General features: G+C 47.2%; 1 protein-coding gene across 1 annotated transcript in view; it reads left to right on the top strand.

Moving 5' to 3' along the window:
* Positions 1–19189, top strand: part of LOC122370380 (Fanconi anemia group J protein-like) — a gene marked incomplete at its 3' end in the record, with an annotated part of 114434 nt that overhangs the window by 80773 nt on the left and 14472 nt on the right. The window contains exons 5-8 of the mRNA XM_043345930.1: positions 15179–15223; positions 15595–15786; positions 18465–18529; positions 18933–19021. Of these exons, the coding sequence (XP_043201865.1) occupies positions 15179–15223; positions 15595–15786; positions 18465–18529; positions 18933–19021 (391 nt within the window). The remainder of the gene's footprint in view (positions 1–15178; positions 15224–15594; positions 15787–18464; positions 18530–18932; positions 19022–19189) is intronic.

Here is a 19189-nt window from a genome sequence, read left to right as displayed (position 1 = left end):
CGCGACAGTGGCCGGTCCGCCACACGCACTCAGCGGTGGCGAGCTCGAACTGACGTCGTGTACCAACCGTGATACTCGCTCAAACGTACGGTCAAATGGTGCTGTCTTAAAGGAAATAGTTCACTTTTTAACATGGGTTTTGAACTGGAATAGCAGTTCCGTAGCTTGGGCTGAGACGAGCATAAATCAGGAGCTTTTACAGCCCAACGATCACCCTAGGCAAAGATATTCTATTTCTCGTCCCGAAAAAGGTGTCTTGCGTTGAGGATGTGTGCCTTGCATATATTTCCATCCAGTATGAAAAGAGCATGGGTCCCGAAAATTCTTCAGAAACTAGAGAAATTATCTACGAGAACTCTAGAGAAATTCTCGTACTGATCAATTAGGACATTCAGGGGAACATTATCAGATCGAGCAGATCGCCCAAATGCCGGTGGCTGCAATAATTTCTCTGTTTCTGAAGAATTTTCGGGACCCATGCTCTTTTCATACTGGATCGCGTGTGCCTTACAGAAACTGAAAAGTTCTTCCTATATCAAAATATAGAAAAAAATCTTTTGTTATAAAAAGGTTTTATTTTCTTTGCTGATTATTTTGAACATAAAAAATAATAAATCGTTGCAAAAAAAATAATTTCGTGAAAGTGAACTATTTCCTTTAAAGGAACGGCGTCAGATATTTGTAAAGGCGTTGTTCAGTGTTCAGGGTGCTGTTTTTCGGTGCATTGACGCCAACTTTTCAGTGAAGGTTATTTTACACCAGCATGTTTTTGCTTTCATATTTTCTTTTCTAGAATATTAATCCAATTAAAACTGTTTCTTGTTATCTTTGGCTGTCTGAGTAACCACCACATCGTGGCTCAGCATCGACGTTTGACAGCTGTTTGCAAATGAGCTGGTCGGACACTGAGCACACTCGCGGGGCGGTGTTGGGGCCGGCCGCGTGGGTGTTCCGTGTCGCCGGCCTGTCCTATTTACTTAACGATCACGACGTCGGCACGATGCATCTGCAACGCTCAACTCCGTGAAACTTTGCGCATTAATGAAGTGGCGCAGTTCTCCGCAATTTTGGAATGTAATCTGGTCGGATGTAGTCAGCACATAGTTAGCCGGCTCTGATTCCATGGTCAGCTGATATTTTGCTTGCCTTCGTAGTGACGTTAGTATACCCGAGTATACCTACTGTTCACGTGGTAGCTTTGCCAAGAGAAATATCCAGGAGGGTGAATTCTTGTTGAATCACTTTGGTTTGATTCTGCAATCGCTGTATATAGGATAACGACGCCAGTGGTGCGTGTGTTCGGTGTGGCTCTCCACGTGACCTGATAAAAGACGCCAGAATATCCTCATGGCTCCCGTCGGAAGTTGTCAGAAATATACGCTCCGAACATTGAACAATGTGCCATTTTCACGAGAACCTCACTTGAAGAATTTTAGTGACAAAAGGCTATCTAAAGCAAAAAAAAAAAACGAATTGTTTGTGATTGGTCCGTAAAAAAAGCTGACGTCGGTCTGCGCAAATTAGCAGTTCCTAAAATCGGTAAAAAGCCATTAACTTGCACGTGCGCTGAAAGTGCCGAAACACGAGCTAAAGATGTAGACGGGTCAGATTTCGGTTCAGTGATCTTTTTCCGACATCGACCGTTATCTTTACTCTACTCAATTTTACGTTATTTCTGCCAAAATCGAGCCTTATGTATTTCCGTGGTCATGGTCTACTGAGGGCGCTCGTGATCCGTCTATGCCGCTGAGAGTTTATAAAGGGCCGGCCTGTGTGGCTGGTGTTGCCGACTGATGCCGTGTGCGCCGCTCGCGGCTAGTCGCAGACGGCGTGAAGCATGTTCCATGCGTGTGACGTGTGGCCGTGTATGTCGTGTGTGCTGCGGCCCGTGGCCCGGGCAGTCATCTGACGCTGCACGCCCGTAGGCCGTGTACCGCCCACCCTGTGGGGAGGCGCACAGCTCTGTGTGTGGTCCGGTGACCCGCCGGGCCGTGGCCGCTAGCTGAGGGGGCCTGTCGGCGGACTACATGTGGCGTGGGCCCCAGTAAGTAGGCACTTCTGTTTCATTTGCTCGTCATCTTTTGCTTTGTGGATGTGATAACCCTTGTTGGGTTTTGATTTTGTCGAAAGTCGAAGACACTATTGCATACTTCATCCTATCCAAATACGTTAACCGCATTCAAACTCAACCAAACTGAGCTTGTTTCATGTCCATGGTTGATGACATAATGACGCATGGTGACATAATTATACATCCATATGCAAAAAATGCACTGGAACATAGAACAAACAAAGCAGGCCACGGCCTCAGGTAAATTTGGGGTGGTGACGGGGCGACTTTTGCAGGGGATCGGGGTATTGTCGCGGCGTGCCGCGGCCCGTGCAATATGTAGTGCGGCCCGTGCAGTGTGAAGCGCCTCTTACGTCGCTCCTGTTCTCGGCTCGTGGGACCTGTGACGCGGCACGTTGTCGCTCCTGTTCTCGGCTCGTGCCTCTTGGGACCTGTGGCGCGGCCGGTGTTGCCCGTTCACGGTGCCACCGGCGGCCTCTCGGGATGGCGCCGGGCCCGGTCCTCCATTGTCGGCGGGGCGCCCCATTCACTCCCCCTCTCCCTCCCCCCGTTCTGCCGCGGCGTGTGTGACGTCACCTAATCAAAGCCGGCTCCAAAGATGGCCGCCGGAGGCGTATTTACAAATTGCAACCGAGCTCCGCCGTAGGGTATTTTATTTCCGCCGTAGTGTATTTCACTTGGGGGATTTTCTACCATACATAATACATATGCCTGAGCTTAGGGTAATTACAATTTGTCGGTGACATTAAAAAATGATGCACCTTTTTTTCGCAGTATAGGATATCGCATGTGCATATTTCTGCCTTTTTGGGCGCGCTTTATCGGTTTTTCGTGAGTAACTCGCGTAAAAACCGGCCGAGCGCGACGAAACTTTCAATGCCCCCGATTTTATCAATTTTACACCTACCCTGAAAATTTCATGACCCTGACCCAAATGACCTTTGACCTGTGACCTAATTTCTCGAGACCATGTTTGGCCCGAATCGCGATTCGGCGTATGTCGGCTCGCATTAGCCGCGCGGTTGCAGTTTTCACGTGGTTTCAAGCGTTGAAACATGTGATATGATGCTGGTCCCATGCATTAGGGTGGGTGTCAAGGTCACCTGAAGGTCAGGTCAGCTCAATGACCTTTGATGACCTCGGTTCCTTTTTCGAGTTTTACATGTTTCTAGGCTAGTTTTTGGAGCTTATTTCGAATTTAGCAACCATTTGAACATTACAGGGGGTGTAACGAAATTATCCGGACACCTTTATTCCCGCTGTAATTAAAAAGCAAAACAATCTGGTACTTTTTCTTTTAACTGAGCTTGTAGCCACCTTTCATAAAAACACAGTGATGAATGTTCTGGAGCATTTCAGCCAATGGATTCTCCAGCACACTGGCTTTGATGCGGACCAACGCCGTCTAAACCTGTGCCTGCGGTTGAGCAGTGCTTATGGCGGGTGGCTCTTCATATACCTCCTGCTGAACAAGAGCCCACAGGTTTTCGATTGAATTGGGATCGCGACTTTTTCCAAGTCATAAGCGTTAGCCCAGAATGGTTGAAGGTTCTATCGGCATCACTTCCCGTTCTTTTAGGGACTTTTAAGTAGCGCGCCGCCCCGCATGAAGACAGCGTGGCTTGAATCAGGCATCAGTGCGCGTTCAGAAACCGTGCCCTCCTATGCCGTCTGGTTGAGCGCCTCCAATCATGCTCCACCACCTTCCCTGGAAAAGCTCCACCCTTGCCTATGGGGCAAAATATAAGGGACAGAAACACCAAACAAGACAGATAAAAACAAAGCAAAATTAACTCATTACCTAATGAAATTCAGGCTTGAGCAAAAACATAGGTAATAGGTATCTATGTCAAATTAGAATGAAAGATTAAAATCAACCCGACCAGGCCTTACAGTCTGACCTGGTCCTAACCACCTTACTTCGCCTAACTTAACCCAATTCAACCTAGCCTACCACAATACCTGCGGAGGTAGGTACCTTCCTGGAAAAATGACGCCCAGGGAGGTGACTGTCCAACTTATTGGAATTGCTTGTCAAAATGTGTGTCATCATGCTCTTGTTTGACAAGTGATGTATAATAAATGTGATATTCAATAATTATCTCCTGACTGTTGAGTGATCAAAATATTCAAATAATCAGGGTACAATGCTGTGCATAGTGCACACTAATCATGTTTTTGTGTAGGCCCTCTGCACATTGTTGTGTGCACCTTAAGTAAAAAAGTGACTGGTGGTGGTACATGACAAAAGGTTGTGCAACTGTGAAGTTCATGCCCTTGGTCAAGCTGGTGCCAAATGCCTATAGCTATAGCAGGATCAGTGAGGGTTGTAGACATGCTACATACATTGTGCATTGAAGATATTGGCACAAAGTTCATCCGTAATTACTATGCTTAACACCTAATGTAAGAAGCGACATAAATGCCCAGATGATAAAACTCTCTGGTCAACATCACACAAATTTATTGACATACTTTGCAGGTACATATTTACATTCATGGCAAAATATACTTTCGATTTGATTCAGAAACTAGTTGCTAGTAAGCTTGCATTTTTGTAGGTACAACAACGACCATATATTGAATCATAAAAAACCTTCTCATGGCATTCATCACATACCTTTTTACCGAACAAGTACCTAGCTACCATGCAATGATTCTAAAATTTTCTGCAATCCATCTATATCTCAACTGACACAATGAATTTGAAATACCCTAACAAAACCTATAACTGTACATAAAAAGAATGCAATACTACAAAAACTATGAATTTCTGAAGTTATTCTCACATGCTGGAACGCTGAAACTCTACTTTTGTCGTCCATTTCCACGTTTGATTGAGCCATCATATCGAACTGCTTTCGTTCTTCAGTCATAAGCTTTCGCACCAATCTTGAATTTTTACACATCATCTTGAACCATGCTCCAGTCTTTCCAACAAGGTACTATGTAACATCAAAGCAATTTTGATTTGTTACAACAGCTTAAGATCATGATAGGCTTGAGGTTTGTTACACCATTTGCCAGACAAATCTCTACAAAATGTGCATCAATTCCCAAACTAAGTAATTGATCATATCAATTATCAGTATTTGCAGTTTCCACACAATGTTTCATGATACTATTTTATGTTTATATAAAGAAACTCAAATAATCCACAAATTGTTATTGAAACACTCCCACTTCAAGAATTCACAGCAATAACAGTACAAGTTCAGAAGCAAACAAACATTGCGCCAGATTTCGTATGAAACGCGCCATCGTCCTGAAGTTTCTACCACAAACGGTAGTTCAACCGCAGCCGTAGTGCGAAAACCCCTGCCCACCTTACCCCACGGCGGAGCTCGGTTGCAATTTGTAAATACGCCCGCCGGAGAGGATCGATCGGTGCGTGTCACCTCTGGGCGCCGCCGTCCCCGCCGGAGAGCCGCCTCCGCCCCCGCCGCCGCCCCCGCCGCCTCTCCCGACGGCGGCTGTCGGACGAGCTCTCAACTGGACTAGCTCCAGACTGGGACTAGCTCACAGAATCGGAAGGCGTTGCTCTCCAAGCCGATGACTCGGCGACCGGTCTCTGAAGCGTATCTGTCGTTCATCTGTGGGTTTTAGTTGGATATTCATTTGATGCATGGTAGCTATCAGAGAAATTCTTATTGGCAGGTATTTTGTTGTTGAAAGTTTCTGTGCTGAAGGTAACAACACTCATAGAAATTTGCTCGCGTTTATGAGAGAACGAAAATGCTGATCGAAAAATAGATTGGAGATTTCAGCTATTGAAATGAACCGATGAAATTAGTGAGTTAATGCATGTTTTTTTGTGGAATGAAATTGCGAAATAAGTGGACTGCTTGTAAAATGTCTACGTTCAAGCCTGGGTGTTCAAATGGCAATCGAAAGTGGCGGTGTTGCCAGTGCATCTTTTGCTGCTCTATGCGATTTATGCTGCTGCTCTATGCGATGCTGAAAATATATACCTGATTCCATGCATCCAAGATAAGGATGTTTTTTTTTCTTTGCATTTTCAGCTTTCTCACACTTGTCACAATGCAGTCTATATAATTGCAACAAGTAATAGACGAGTATAACTGCGCTATGCAATAAGAAAGGACATCTGGTGTGGTGATACACGCTTCGACGCCAGCGAATTCCTTGTATGTACCGGCCGCCGACCGAAGCACCTACAGGGTAACGGAATCATCAACTTCTTACGGTGACCGTATGCACTCGCCGACGTCGGTCCTGTTTTTCTCCTTGCTTTAAAGCAGTGGTCGGCAGGTCCTCCGGGGTCGTGCCCCCTTTTTTGGCGCAAGGCAGCGCCATTACCCCCACCTGCCAGGCCCCATTGGTGATATAACCAAGTTTAGTGAAATTCCATACTTTTCCGCGACTCTTTGGGTACCATATCTGCGAGAAACCATAGCCCCCCCCCCTGCGGTTTCTTGCAAATATTTCAAAAACGTTGAGCGCCACCATTTTGTCACATTTTGTCATACATCTTTTTCTGCACATGTTGTGAAAATTTCATGTTGTGAAAATTTCAGACCAAAGTCGCTCAAAGTCAGGTCACCAGATCACGTCAAGTGACCTCACCTCAGTAAAGACTGTAACGCCTGTTGTAGCTACACAGTGTGACATATCTCTTTCAAACTTTCAGGAATTGATAAAGGCAACAGCATGTACAAAATTTGTATCTCGGAGATTTAATGTCTGTGACCAAAGGTCAGCTCACTTTCACGCCCTCTCTCGTTATCAATGGGAGAGGTCGCAAAGTCAATGGTAAAAATTGAAAGACGCCTCTTTTGGACGAGTGTCATTCCTAACACTGTGAAGCACTGAACCACAAGTACCTAAACATGACCACTGAACCGGAAAACTACACCCGCAACCCCGCCATGTATGTCCCTGAGGTCATTTCAGGTCGTGAACGGTATCATAGTTTTTCGCTAATAACTTTTGATAAAGGCATGCCAGAGCGATGAAAATGCCTTAGATGTGTTTAGCTCGACGACACGGATCACCTGATGTGCAACAAGACCTTCGATGCTTCTCGACGGGAGGAGCACGATGCTGATAAAAGTGCGCTCTTGCAAGTTCTGAGTGAAACGCTATTGAAGAAAAACTAGCAGCAAACAACGTACATTTTATCAGCAAACAACGTACATTTTAGCAGTTTTTGTCTCCTGAAGGCTAAATCGTTATTCATTAGGTTAAATCTGGGGGCGTCATCAGAAAGAACGGAATTGCTAATTGAGCTAATTGAGTATCGAATGCGTTTTTCCACAGCGCTCTAACTCTATCCTTTCCTGAGCTATAGGCCAGTTTGTCGAAAATTGTCAAAGGTTGACCTGGAAATTGGCGAAATTTTACGTTCGATGACCTCTGGTGAGCTGACCTTTGACTTGACCTAAAGAGTGACTATAGTTTTCCTTCATCATTTCTTACTCTCTTTCGAACGCCGACTACGGCGTTTCGCTAGTGATCCAGGAGCCAAGTTAGTAAGGGGTGTTCAACCTCCACCTCCAGCAGGGTGTGGATACCCAGGAGCCCCATCGGGGCGCGGGTTAACCCCCATACGCATAGGGGTAGCGGGTATTTTTCGGGAATAGAATAGATCACGTTAAAAGGGTGGGATTACGAAAAATGTACCCTCGAGCCGATCATCTTTATCTGTCCTGAAAATGGCATGACCTTAACCCGAATAACCGTTGATTTGTGAGATCTGTCTTGAGATCATGGCAGGCCACAAAATCTCACTTCAAGAAGTTACAGCAAGAGACGATTTACTCGGGACTTGTCATTGACCTCTGGAAGGTCACCAAATGACCAAGGACCTTTAAATTGGGTAGCAGCGGCTGCCTATCTTCATGGGCAGCACGCTCAATTTTTCTGCAAAGCTCCAGCTCAGAGGCCGAAATGCTCGGGTCAGGGTGCAATGGACAACTCCTCTCCAGTCTCCCTTGCGTTAGTGACTGTGAAAACGCCAATAGGCGAGCGCCAGTTCATACATGACAGTTACTTTTGCGCGACTGTACGGAATGGTGAGCAGCTGCCAGCTATGTACATACATGAAAATTGGCATGCGCCAGCTAATCAGTTCATGGTTTGTTCGTTTGCCCTCGACTAATCTTTGAGTCCTGGGGCACAACAGTTGCGATGTCTGTCCCATCAAGGGAGCCATTAATTCTAAAAAAAGATGAGGCTTTCTCAGAGGCCCTCATTACCCCCCGCCGAAGGGCGCCATTACCCCCAAAGGGGGCATGCCCCACCATTTGCCGACCCCTGCTTTAAAGGGACACTCCCACCTTAACATTAGTTTTGAGTTGAGATAGCCAAATTGGTGGCCATGGCCTGCAAATACCGGTTTGGGCACCTACAACATCGAAAAATGCTTTATTTCGAAGATATGGAATTTCAAACTTGCAGTTTTCGGATTCTAAGGGGCTAATGCATTGGAATGCCCCCTTAGAATTTGTGACGTCAGCGGAGATCTAACGATTTTTAAATCTTAGACTAAAACCATCGTTAACACGTGGTGGTATACGCTGCTTTGCGCGCAACGTCTGCCGCACTTTAAGGCTGCCAAATTATTGCTTCCAAATAAAGTCGCTAGTAACAGGGGAGATCCCAAAAAGTAAACAAAAGTAAAAGCCTAATATCTTGAAAACCAGTGAATATTTTTCGGTGAAATTTGGTAGATATTCGTTTTCGCTCTTTCTGAACCAAGGGACATCACTTTCATGCCAATTCATTAACTTTTTTGAAGGTGGGAGGGTCCCTTTAAGAGAAAAAGATTTGTTTCACAGTAAAAACAGCATTTTTCTATGAAATTGGTTGTAATCACATTTACTTGTTTTGCAGTGTTTTTGACCGATGCTTTCCCTTTATCTCTTTCTTACAAAAGAAACGATGCATGGCCTGTCATACGGTCCGAAACGTATTGAATTTGGCGGCATGCTAAGCTCTAATAGTTTAAACCTGTAGCATAGCTGTGACCGATAATATCAATCCAGTGTCTGGTTTGCCACGGCCTGTTTGCTTGTACCGTTTGTTCTGTTTACCGTGCATACTATCGCAGGGAAGCTTGAGGAGGTTGGTCGCTACTTAAAATCGCCCTTATGTCTTCATTTCACCAATATAACCAGCATGGACAGACAAGAGTCGCCGAGCACTAAACTTGCAATAGATTAACAATCAAGCACACGACCGATCCTACCACAAATGTAATAGTTCACCAGCCACCGCCCTAGCAAGATCCACATCGCACACTCCAAACCCTTGAAAAAAGCTGTTGAAAATGATTTTCCCAAGCACAGTTGTCGCTCGGCCCTCGCCAGCTATGTATCACCCCCTCAATTCAAGGAAGGTACGTTTTTCGGCTACTAGTCGTTTATTGTTTATCTACTAGTATCTACTAGTCGTATTAGTAGCCGAAAAACGTACCTACCTTGAATTAAGATGTCTAGTCGTAAAAGCTTGAAATCATGTATCACCCCCTATTCGTGGCTTGTCTGCCGGCACTGGCGGATCCAAAAAAGGTGGTCTTGGACGCTGCGGGGGCATACCCCAAAAAAAGTTTCTCCAAATTAAAAAAGAAAACTCAACGGATTTTGCTTTCTTATGCACTGCTGTGCAGCTTAAAACAAACTTTTCCCAATAAGTTGTTAAGTTTTCGTTTTATTCTCGAAAGAAAACGAAAATTTCCGTCGATATCGGGCGTTTGGGGGGGGGGGCAATGGGCATTTGCCCCAACTGCCTCCCCCCTCCCCGGATCCGACAGTGTCTGCCGGTCAAATGGGGTTTTGGTCCACACTGGTGATTTCCTATCCTATCCTGGTGTTCTGGTCCCAGACTGTGGTTTTCTATCCCCCGGTGTTCTGGTCCCAGACTGGTGGTTTTCCTATTCCCTGGATGTCTGGTCCCAGACTGGTGGTTTTACTATCCCCCGGTGATCCGGTTGCAGACGGTTCTCCTCCGGTCGCTCTCAGCGGCGCTCCTCCGGTCGCTCTCGGCGACGCTCCTCCGGTCGCTCTCAGCGGTGCTCCTCCGGTCGCTCTCAGCGGCGCTCCTCCGGCCGCTCCCAGTGGCGCTCCTCCGGTCGCTCTCAGCGGTGCTCCTCCGGTCGCTCTCAGCGGTGCTCCTCCGGTCGCTCTCGGCGACGCTCCTCCGGTCGCTCTCAGCGGTGCTCCTCTCACCCCGCTCTGTCTGCCGGCCGCCGGCGCAGATGGAGGCACAGAGAGAGAGGGCTCAGGGACGCCCCTATTGATCGCCCGACGCTAATCAAAATGGCTCCCTCTGGATAAAATAGAATTATGGAGAAGGGCTTCGGCGAGGGCCGCGCCGCCGACAAATGGAAGATAATCCGCTCCGTTCATATTCGCCGAGAGCGCGTTATCTGATGAATCGGAGGGGCATATGGGGTGGATATTTGAACAGGGGCGCTACTAACAGCAAGGTGACATTGGAGAGGCGCCATATGACGTAGGCAAACGAGGAGTGCTTCTATTCCTTGCACAAAAAAAGCTGTGCTGGCTACCTATCTTTCATCGATGTAACTAGCTTTACTTCTTCATGCAACTACGCATAGAGACACGTACATAATACATATGCTCTTTTACTTTGGTTTTTGTTTTGGTGGTGCGAACCGTTGACACCTTCATTCAAACACGCTTGAAGTCTTATGTACACATATGGGGTCGGTACCTTGTTTTTCTGTTTTCTTTTACTTTTCTTTTTTGTTCACTCATTTTTTATTACATTTGTTTTTTATGCTCACATTTTCGTTATTTCAGTATTGCAGACAAACTGCGCACTTTCCTATTGTAAATTAAGGAGAGCAGTGGCAGTCGGGCTGAGCTCGAGTCCCGCGTTAATTCGCTATCTCACCCCAATGTCGCTCCAATCCTGATCCCGTTACCGGCTCGTGAGGAGCTCAGCAGACGAGACCGGCTCAACGCACAGGCCGTGTAATCGCCGGCTCAAACGGGCTTTACAGGCGAATTTCACTGTTTCTGAGCACCGCCGGTGTCCTTATATTCGGTTTTAGCATGTCATACCACCGATAGCTGTCTCATTAGCTGGCATTATCCCCGCAGAGGAGTACAGTTTGGTGCAGATGTGCCCATCTCGGTCCAGCAAGTCCGCTGATATCCACCCACTTCATGATGTGGCCCGTCTTCTTTTCGATGGTATGACTACTTTGCACTCATTCAGTGATGCCTAAAACAGGCGGTAGTGTTTTGTTACCACCTATTACTTTTACAAAACAACGTCCTCGTTATAATTCTGTTTATGTTTGTAATACATACTTGCGGCGTTTTACGCTTCCACATGTTGTAGGCTTTGATGTCTGTAACAGAGGAAATCACCAGTGATTCGGGGACTGCTCGGTGATCACTGTTCACTGATCGGTGTGTCGGGTTGTCACCCAAGGCTGCGCCGCTGGGGTTGCAGCCCCCCGGGTCGGCAGTCTCGCCCCCGGCCGGCGGTCTCAGCCGCAGCCCCCTGCAGTAGCTATGCACGCTGCGCGCTGCCGCTATGGCCGCGGCGCGCTGCCACCAGCCGTGGCCGGCGGCGGCCGCTTTCATCCCGGCTCGGATTCGCCGGTCGGACCGTATTCGGCGGCCACTTATACGGGGACAGACGGCTGCGGAAGGGACTGCGGGTCCGCGGCCGCAGCGCCCCCGCCCCCGCCGCCTCATCAGTGCAGCCGCGTACGCCCATACAGCCCGCGCCTGCCAACCAATGGCGGCAGCCATCTCCGCGTTTGGAGCGGGACAGACGTACCAACATACGCACGGAAACTGGCTCGAAACTGATTTTAGGTGTTCCGTGCGCAAACAGTACCCAGTACATATTTTGAATCGGATGTCCGTTATGCCTAATTATGACTGGCGGGCAAAAAAAGCAAAAAGAAGTATGTGTTTGTGTGTAACTTATACCAGTGCTGCAGATACTGTCAAATCGTAGTCAGTGGACGGTACGTCCGATACCGATGCATTTACAGTTTGCGGTACTCTTTTCCAATGATTGTAACACTCGATCCGCCTTAGCCCCAATTATTAGGTACAGGCTCCCAATAGCGCCTAACTACCAAGCATCCTTCTACTGTTGTAGTTCTGGGTATGGAAGGTGGTCGATCCACCTCTTACCGCGTCATCGACTGCGGTCTCTGGTAAACCCACTTTGGGTGGTGATTGGTCAGTCAGTCATTTGTTTTTGATCTATCAAACGCCAATGTCTTAGCCAATTCAGCACCTGTCTTGAGTGGTCAGTATGCCTTCGACTTTGTAGAGCGGAACTCATCGTTACCTGTTATTCCGTCTGGTTGCCACCAGTTTCAATTCTACCTGACATTGTCCTCCGATCGTTAAACGGCCTATGATCGAGATAATGCGACATCGGCCGTTAGCACACCGTGTCCGTTGGCTCACGCCGCTCTGCGCGTGATCGTCCGTTCGCGGTACTCTCACACAGTTGGCTGCTGCCTGGTCCGGCAGCTGTCACCTCTCATCACGTCCCGACCCTCTGTCCGTTCCGGCGGCCGTCTCTGCTGCACCGCGCCTCAATACAGCTGCGGGCCGCGGTCGCCGGCGCTCGGTCGTACTTCCCGTCATCAGCGGTCCACGGCTGTGTCCGCGGCGAGGGAGCCGGGACGGGCTGGCCGGGAAAGCGGGCTACTCATGGGTTGTCACTCAGAATCGTCAATTCCACAACCAATGGTTAGGCTATTTAGAAGAATCCGGGATTAGACTGACTGAGATCGGGATAGTAGGGTAGTGTGGGATAATTTGAACATATTTTTACGTCTTCTCCGTTGTACCAAATTCCAGCTCAACCCTGGATGAAGAAAAACTGCTTCAGTAGCACAAGTGTCACTTGCCTTTCACCATGCAAGCCTCATTTTTGGACGAGCCGAGCATACCTTGAATAGCATAGCCTCTTTTCTCCACCAAGTCACGGTGTGTTCAAATTTCCCCACCGTGGGGTAATTTGAACATACTGCCTTTACCTGTCATAAAAACGATAGTCTCGCCAGCACCGATGTTGGTTGATCCATAAACAAATAGGCAGAACAATTATAAACATACCTTCACTTGAAAAAGCAACACAGCAACAAAAATAACAGTTGCAGAGTATCAATATCTGCACGCTGCACACCGGTCAGTTGACAGAATTCGCCTCTCTTCAATCAACAGAACGTCTATTATTTTTGTCCGATAAAACCTCTCCCAACCTTACTGCATCTGTTATAGTGATGCCAATCGAAACCTGGACATTTGGAGTTCTGATTTTGTCCAATGTCCAATTCGGAATTGGTTGGACAAAGGTAGCAGACTGGACAACATTGGACGATGGCCTGCTACACTTCAGCGCTTTTTATAAAGTAATCGTGCATAGCATTGATTGGCGAATGGAAAGCTTGTTAAGCTCTCGATATAATGAACACTTTTCGGCTGGTAAAATTACATCATAAGCAATTCAAATGACATTTTTGAGTGTTGATTAATGCGCAATTTTCGGACATATTTGGACAAATGGCCGACTTTAACATTTTTGAACGGAAATCAACGAAAATGCCGGACACTAGACGGATATTAGACGTAAATTTTATAAAACTGGTATCACTAATCTGCTACTGCTTTGGGTCGAAAATATTGGCAAAAAAACAAACAAACTGGGAACGTTTTTTTTCGGAGCTATCCCTGTCTCCACTGAAATTCTTACACTATGTTCAAATTACCCCACGCTAAAAGTTATTTTGCCATATTTAAAAACAGGTTTCAAAAGCAAATTTCTTGGATTGAAGGCACTGATTAGGTCATTGTACCACAAAAGCCGTTGCGTAATAGGCGCTAGCAATGCAAGATTTTGCGCTGCAATGAAGTTGCAATGACGTGTTTTTAGGCGTTTTTACTTGCGAAATTGATTTTTTACAGTGTGCGTCAACATCTTCATTCCCTGAAACTTGAAACCCCGTTCATTTGATAGCCCTTTTAGTTACGATAATTTCCCTCATTGGTCTTATTGTCATGCCACTTATGGATTTTCCGTAATTTTGTGTTTTTCACACTATGTTCAAATTGCCCCACATGTTCAAATTACCCCACCCTACCCTATGTAACAGTTTGCAACATTTCGCTAATAACTTTTTATAGAGGCAATCTAGAGCAATAGAAACACCTTAGATGTGTTCAGCTTGACAATACGGATCGACTGATATGCAACACGACATTTTCCGGTCAGGTCATGACCTTGACCAATTGTCAAAGTTTTAAGTCCACTCTTTAAGATCAAATTATAACTCCCAGTGTTCAAACTTCAAACATTAACTTATAATTAATGTTGAAATTGCCCCACATGTTCAAATTACCCCACCCTACCCTACCTAGTCAAGAACGGAGATCGACTGTTTCTCTTTTTGTACCAGCTCAGTTTCCATGGACTTGAACGTCATTTATTCAATTCATGTGTACCCGGATATAATTGCATAAGTCTCCAATTTTTAGTAGTGTTTGGTGTTGTCGAGTGGTGTGGTTTGTATCTCCGCTATTTTTAATTTCACTCCCTTCACTCTGCTCGATAAACGTAAACAAACTCTTGGATTTCCCCTATTACAACAGCTTTTAAGCTTTTCAGACCACTGTTACAAAATAATTTCGTTTTTTCGGGAGTATATGTGGCGTAACAGAGTTAATATAAAATGCGTTTTTTATTTTCCTTTTAAGATTGAGTAAATGGCTTTGTTTTGATAGCACCGAAGCATCACATCATATGCTCTCTTGTGTTGCAATTTATGCAGCTGGCATTTGTACTGGGAGTGATTGTTTTATAAATTATAACCTTGATTTAAATTCAAATTTTTACATTCGCTTCATAAGTACATCATTCCCTCAGTTGCTGTTTTCCTGCAGAAGTCGTATGCTGATACCAGCTGAGTGCCTATCCACTGTTCCGCACCCTACAGTTCATGACAAGGACTAGTGTTGATTTTCCTCTGCTATGTCATGCGCCTTGGCAGTCTGATTGTCGTGTATTTTTGTTTCCAGATAAAATTGGCGAGTCATTTATATTGCCACTTGTCAGTCTCTGATTGTCGTGTCTTGTTTTCAGAGAGAGTTGACGAGTACAACCGAAAACTCGACATGGAGGAGAGAGGTAAAGAATCTATGGCATACCTGGGATTGTGACTGTATTCGAATTCCATTTCTATCGTCCGGGCTGTTGTGACATTGCCATCATATTCACCTAACAGTTCATGTATTCAGTTTATGAGGTGTTCATATGTCAAGACAAGAAATAAATTTCGTTTTAAGCGTTATGGAGCATGCGTGTTGAGCCATATCATTTTCTGCGTAGAATTCATGTTAGGCCCTTCAAATATTAAGAACATCAGTTACCAACCGACAGCGGATCACTGGTGGCGCCGTTTCCCGTCTCGGCTCTGTCGGTCGGAAGGTGTGCCTAAAAATGGCCGTCCCAGCTCTGACGCTCCGTGGTCTCCGCCCTCCCTGTGGTTCTGCCATCAGCTCAGACCCAGGAGCTGATGCTGCGGGAGATTCCCCAGCTCCGGACCGACCCCGCAGCGGCAGCGGCGGCAGCAGGAGGAGCAGCCTCAGCAGCGGCGGGACTCAGTGACCCGTCACCCAGACCCGGTGCCGAGGGCGGGCCGGGATGGACCGGTGCCGGGCCCCCGGCCGCCGCAGCCGCGCCGGGGGCAGGTAACACCCAACACACAAGTGCCGTATGACTTTCGTAGCTAGTTTCCCTTTCACATGTATGCGGCAATTACCTATCTAGCTTCAGACGGCGTACATTCGCATTTACTCGGGTATGCTGTATTGGCTTTTCCGAATTATCTCTGCTGTATGTACTGCACTGCTCCTATTTACATTTTAGCATCGTGTAAGCCAGTCTCGCCACCTTACACTACCGCCAGTGCCTGTGATCTGCCACTCTCAATCCCCAGACTCTTGTCAAGCCACTCCAGATTCTCAAACTGGGTGTCTCGCCACCATATCTCTCGATCCTCAGACCTTATACCTCGCCACCATATCTGTATTTCCCCAGACCGAATCTGTCTCGCCTCTGTGCCGTCTGGCTCCCTCCACCCCCGGTATTGGCTCCGACGGCGGCGCCTCAGTCCTCGCCGCAGCCGCCGGGCGCGCTTTGATGGCGCAAAATTAGCCAGCTCTGTCGTGCCGGGCGGCCCGGCGCACACTGGTCGGAAACGCTCCAGCGAGAGGCCAGCGGCCTATCCGCAAAAGTTTTCTGCTTGTTATTCCACAACTAGTGAAGCAAACTTCATAAAACTTTGCATACCTTCTCTGTCATATGTAAGCTATCATTTGGATGTCAAGCACTAAATATATGACGTGAATCTGTTAAGTTATGACGTCATAATTGAGTAAAATACAGGATCTAGCACCACTTTAAGTCAACAAGGGAAATTGGGAGCTGCTATTCGGGCACCGGGAATGGTTTCATGCACTCCTTGCAAGGTCCAGTGCTTCACTTAAGCATTGTTGACTTTGCGTGACGTCATTTATGACGTCACTAAGGCCATATAAGTTTTTCGTCAATAACTCCTGATCAGATGGAGCTAGAGAGTCGGGAAAGCCACCATTGGACTCAGGAAGAGCTGCCGAATCGAATGATATGCGATATGACCTCCTTCAACCATTTTCGTGACCTGAGGGGCTCCGACCTGACCTTGACCCGAGGTTAGCACCTTAAGTTGACTTCACCCGAACACCAAGTATATCATTCAACGCGCCTGAGCTAGACAAACACGATGATGCCAAAATCGCGGCAGTGCGACCATTTTTGGCAAAGTAATTAACGTAAAACCGAGCCCGTGCCTTGTGGCACTTACCTGACTTAAGAGGTCACTGGCTGACCTAAGACCTTAAAATCGGGTAGTACCTAATTGTTGCGTCTTATAACGGCACACAAGCTTGTTTTTTTCCGCGAGGCTCTAGCTCAATTAGAGGCGAAACGGCGAGGGAGTTGTACCCAGTTGTACCAACCCTCCCCGGTCAATATAGAAAACCAATCGGTCCGGCCAGGGTTAAATACCGGAATTGTGATCTAATGTTAAAAGACGGCCCAAGGTAACCCCACAGTGTATATAAATGGTAACCCGACGTCAGTGACAGGTGTCCTATATTTGCAGCGTCTTATATTCACGAAGGTTTCAATTTCCACTTTCTTCAGCCGAGTGATGGTTGTCAATAGCAAGGCTCTCTAAATGCAAGCCGTAATCGCCACGCAATATGTGGAAGGCTTATGATTTCAATACATACATAAATGCATACATAAAATGCGCTTTTCACAAAATGCATAAACTCAAGCGCATCTGTTTTTAACGACCAGTCAACTACCCAATGGATGCGTGCAGGCCACACAGGTCAGCGTAAGCCGGGCGCGGCGGCCGAGCCGAAACTGGGGCGGGGCGGGCGGTAGTTGGGTAGGAAGAGCGGCTCCTGCAAATTTTGCGCAAATATGCGCAGTTAGCTTTTATGTTGCCCTGGTGTAAGTTTAAATCCTGCTTCATCTCACAAAAAATCAGAGTGGGACTAGATGGGACTACCTGTTGTTTCCTTACCTAAACTTTGCAGTTATATTCCAGAATCACTGTAGGAGAGCCTTCATAAAAAAGCTACAGTACATCTTAGCTAGGGAAAAAGTATACCAAAAATTTTGCACTGACCAGTCGGCAACTTCATAACGAACATTTTGATGCATAATATGTGGGATTTCAATTTGGTGTCTAGCAGCAATAAGACTCTGAATATCCGGCTCAAGAAACCTCTTGCTCTGCGTCAGTTTCCGAGTTCTGGGATACCCCATCTTCGGGGGCTGATTACAGTTAATTTTGGTCACCCGGATTAGTTTTTTTGGCCTAAGTACAATAATTTGATCAATTTCAAATCGATCTATATCAAAAATAATCCGAAACTCCGGAATCACCCGTGGCCTCTCGTAAGGGCGTTTCCGACCAGTGTGCGGCGGGCTGAGAGCTGTCCCCCGGGGAGGGAGAGGCAGGCGGGCAGAGAGACGGGGAGGCGCCGCCGGTGCTGCTCTCGTCACCATGGCAACGCCCCGCGCTGTCGCCGCGGGCGGCCACCGGCACGGCTGACGCGATTTTCCTCTTCCAAGAGCTGAGGGTGGAGCGGAGGCTGCGAGCCCGCGCGCGGCGCGGGGCCGGCACTCCGCTCCCCGGCGGAGATAATCAGAGACGAGCTCGCCGTGTGGGAGGGGTAGGTGGGAGGGGGTCTGATGAGCGCCGCTGCTGATGAAGCCCGTCGCCGCTCCGCCGCCGGTGCTGAAGTGAGCGCGCCGCGGTCCAATGCGCCGGCTGCTGGTGTGGCATTCAGCGCCCCGTTTGATGTTGCAGGCTGGGACGGTGATGAGGACGACTTTCAGACAATGGCCGAGAAGAGACTGCGGACCGCGCCGCCGGTGAGGGCCGACCCAGGGCTCTAGGGGGGTCCTGGACGCTACTTCAGACACTGATACGGACACTGGACAATTACCGCAAATGCATGAACAAGTAGAGACATCTCATTTTTGAGCTAACGCAAAATCCAGTTCTAATGCTCGTTATTTAGGTACTTGCTCGTGTTTTTGTGGTAACTGATACAGCGAGCCAGTAGGGAAGGACGAGATAATAAAAAAGAGATGTGGTTAAATATAACCGCTGTAAGTTAGGCTGACTGACTGCTGTTTGATTGAGAATGGAGTAGTATTTGAGCCACTTGAATCGATGCAAGGTATTGGACTGCCGCTGAGAAGCAATGGACCCCGAGAGGCGCCTTCTGAACCGGCAGTATCCTGCACTATTTATCGTTTGCGTTTGTTTCAGATCGCCCCGGATGTGTCTATGATGGACACATCAATATCCGACGTTGGGGACGAGAATGGACTGCAGAACGGACGAAAGAAAAGACTCAAGTGAGTAACTGCGATATGGTTGTAACACAGCGCACTTTTCTGTGACATTGCTGATATCTCATTTTACTGACTGTCTTATAGGCAATCACTTTTTGTCATGGTGGAGCTTATAATAAAATACATAGATACATAGAAATACATTGATATATATCGTCCCTCTGACATGAC

The sequence above is a fragment of the Amphibalanus amphitrite genome, unplaced genomic scaffold (assembly GCF_019059575.1).
Source record: "Amphibalanus amphitrite isolate SeventyFive unplaced genomic scaffold, NRLGWU_Aamphi_draft 001128F_arrow, whole genome shotgun sequence".
In the NCBI taxonomy this organism is placed as follows: Eukaryota; Metazoa; Arthropoda; class Thecostraca; order Balanomorpha; family Balanidae; genus Amphibalanus; species Amphibalanus amphitrite.
The sequence above is the reverse complement of the archived record's forward strand: the minus strand, read 5'-3'. Positions and strand labels throughout refer to the sequence as shown.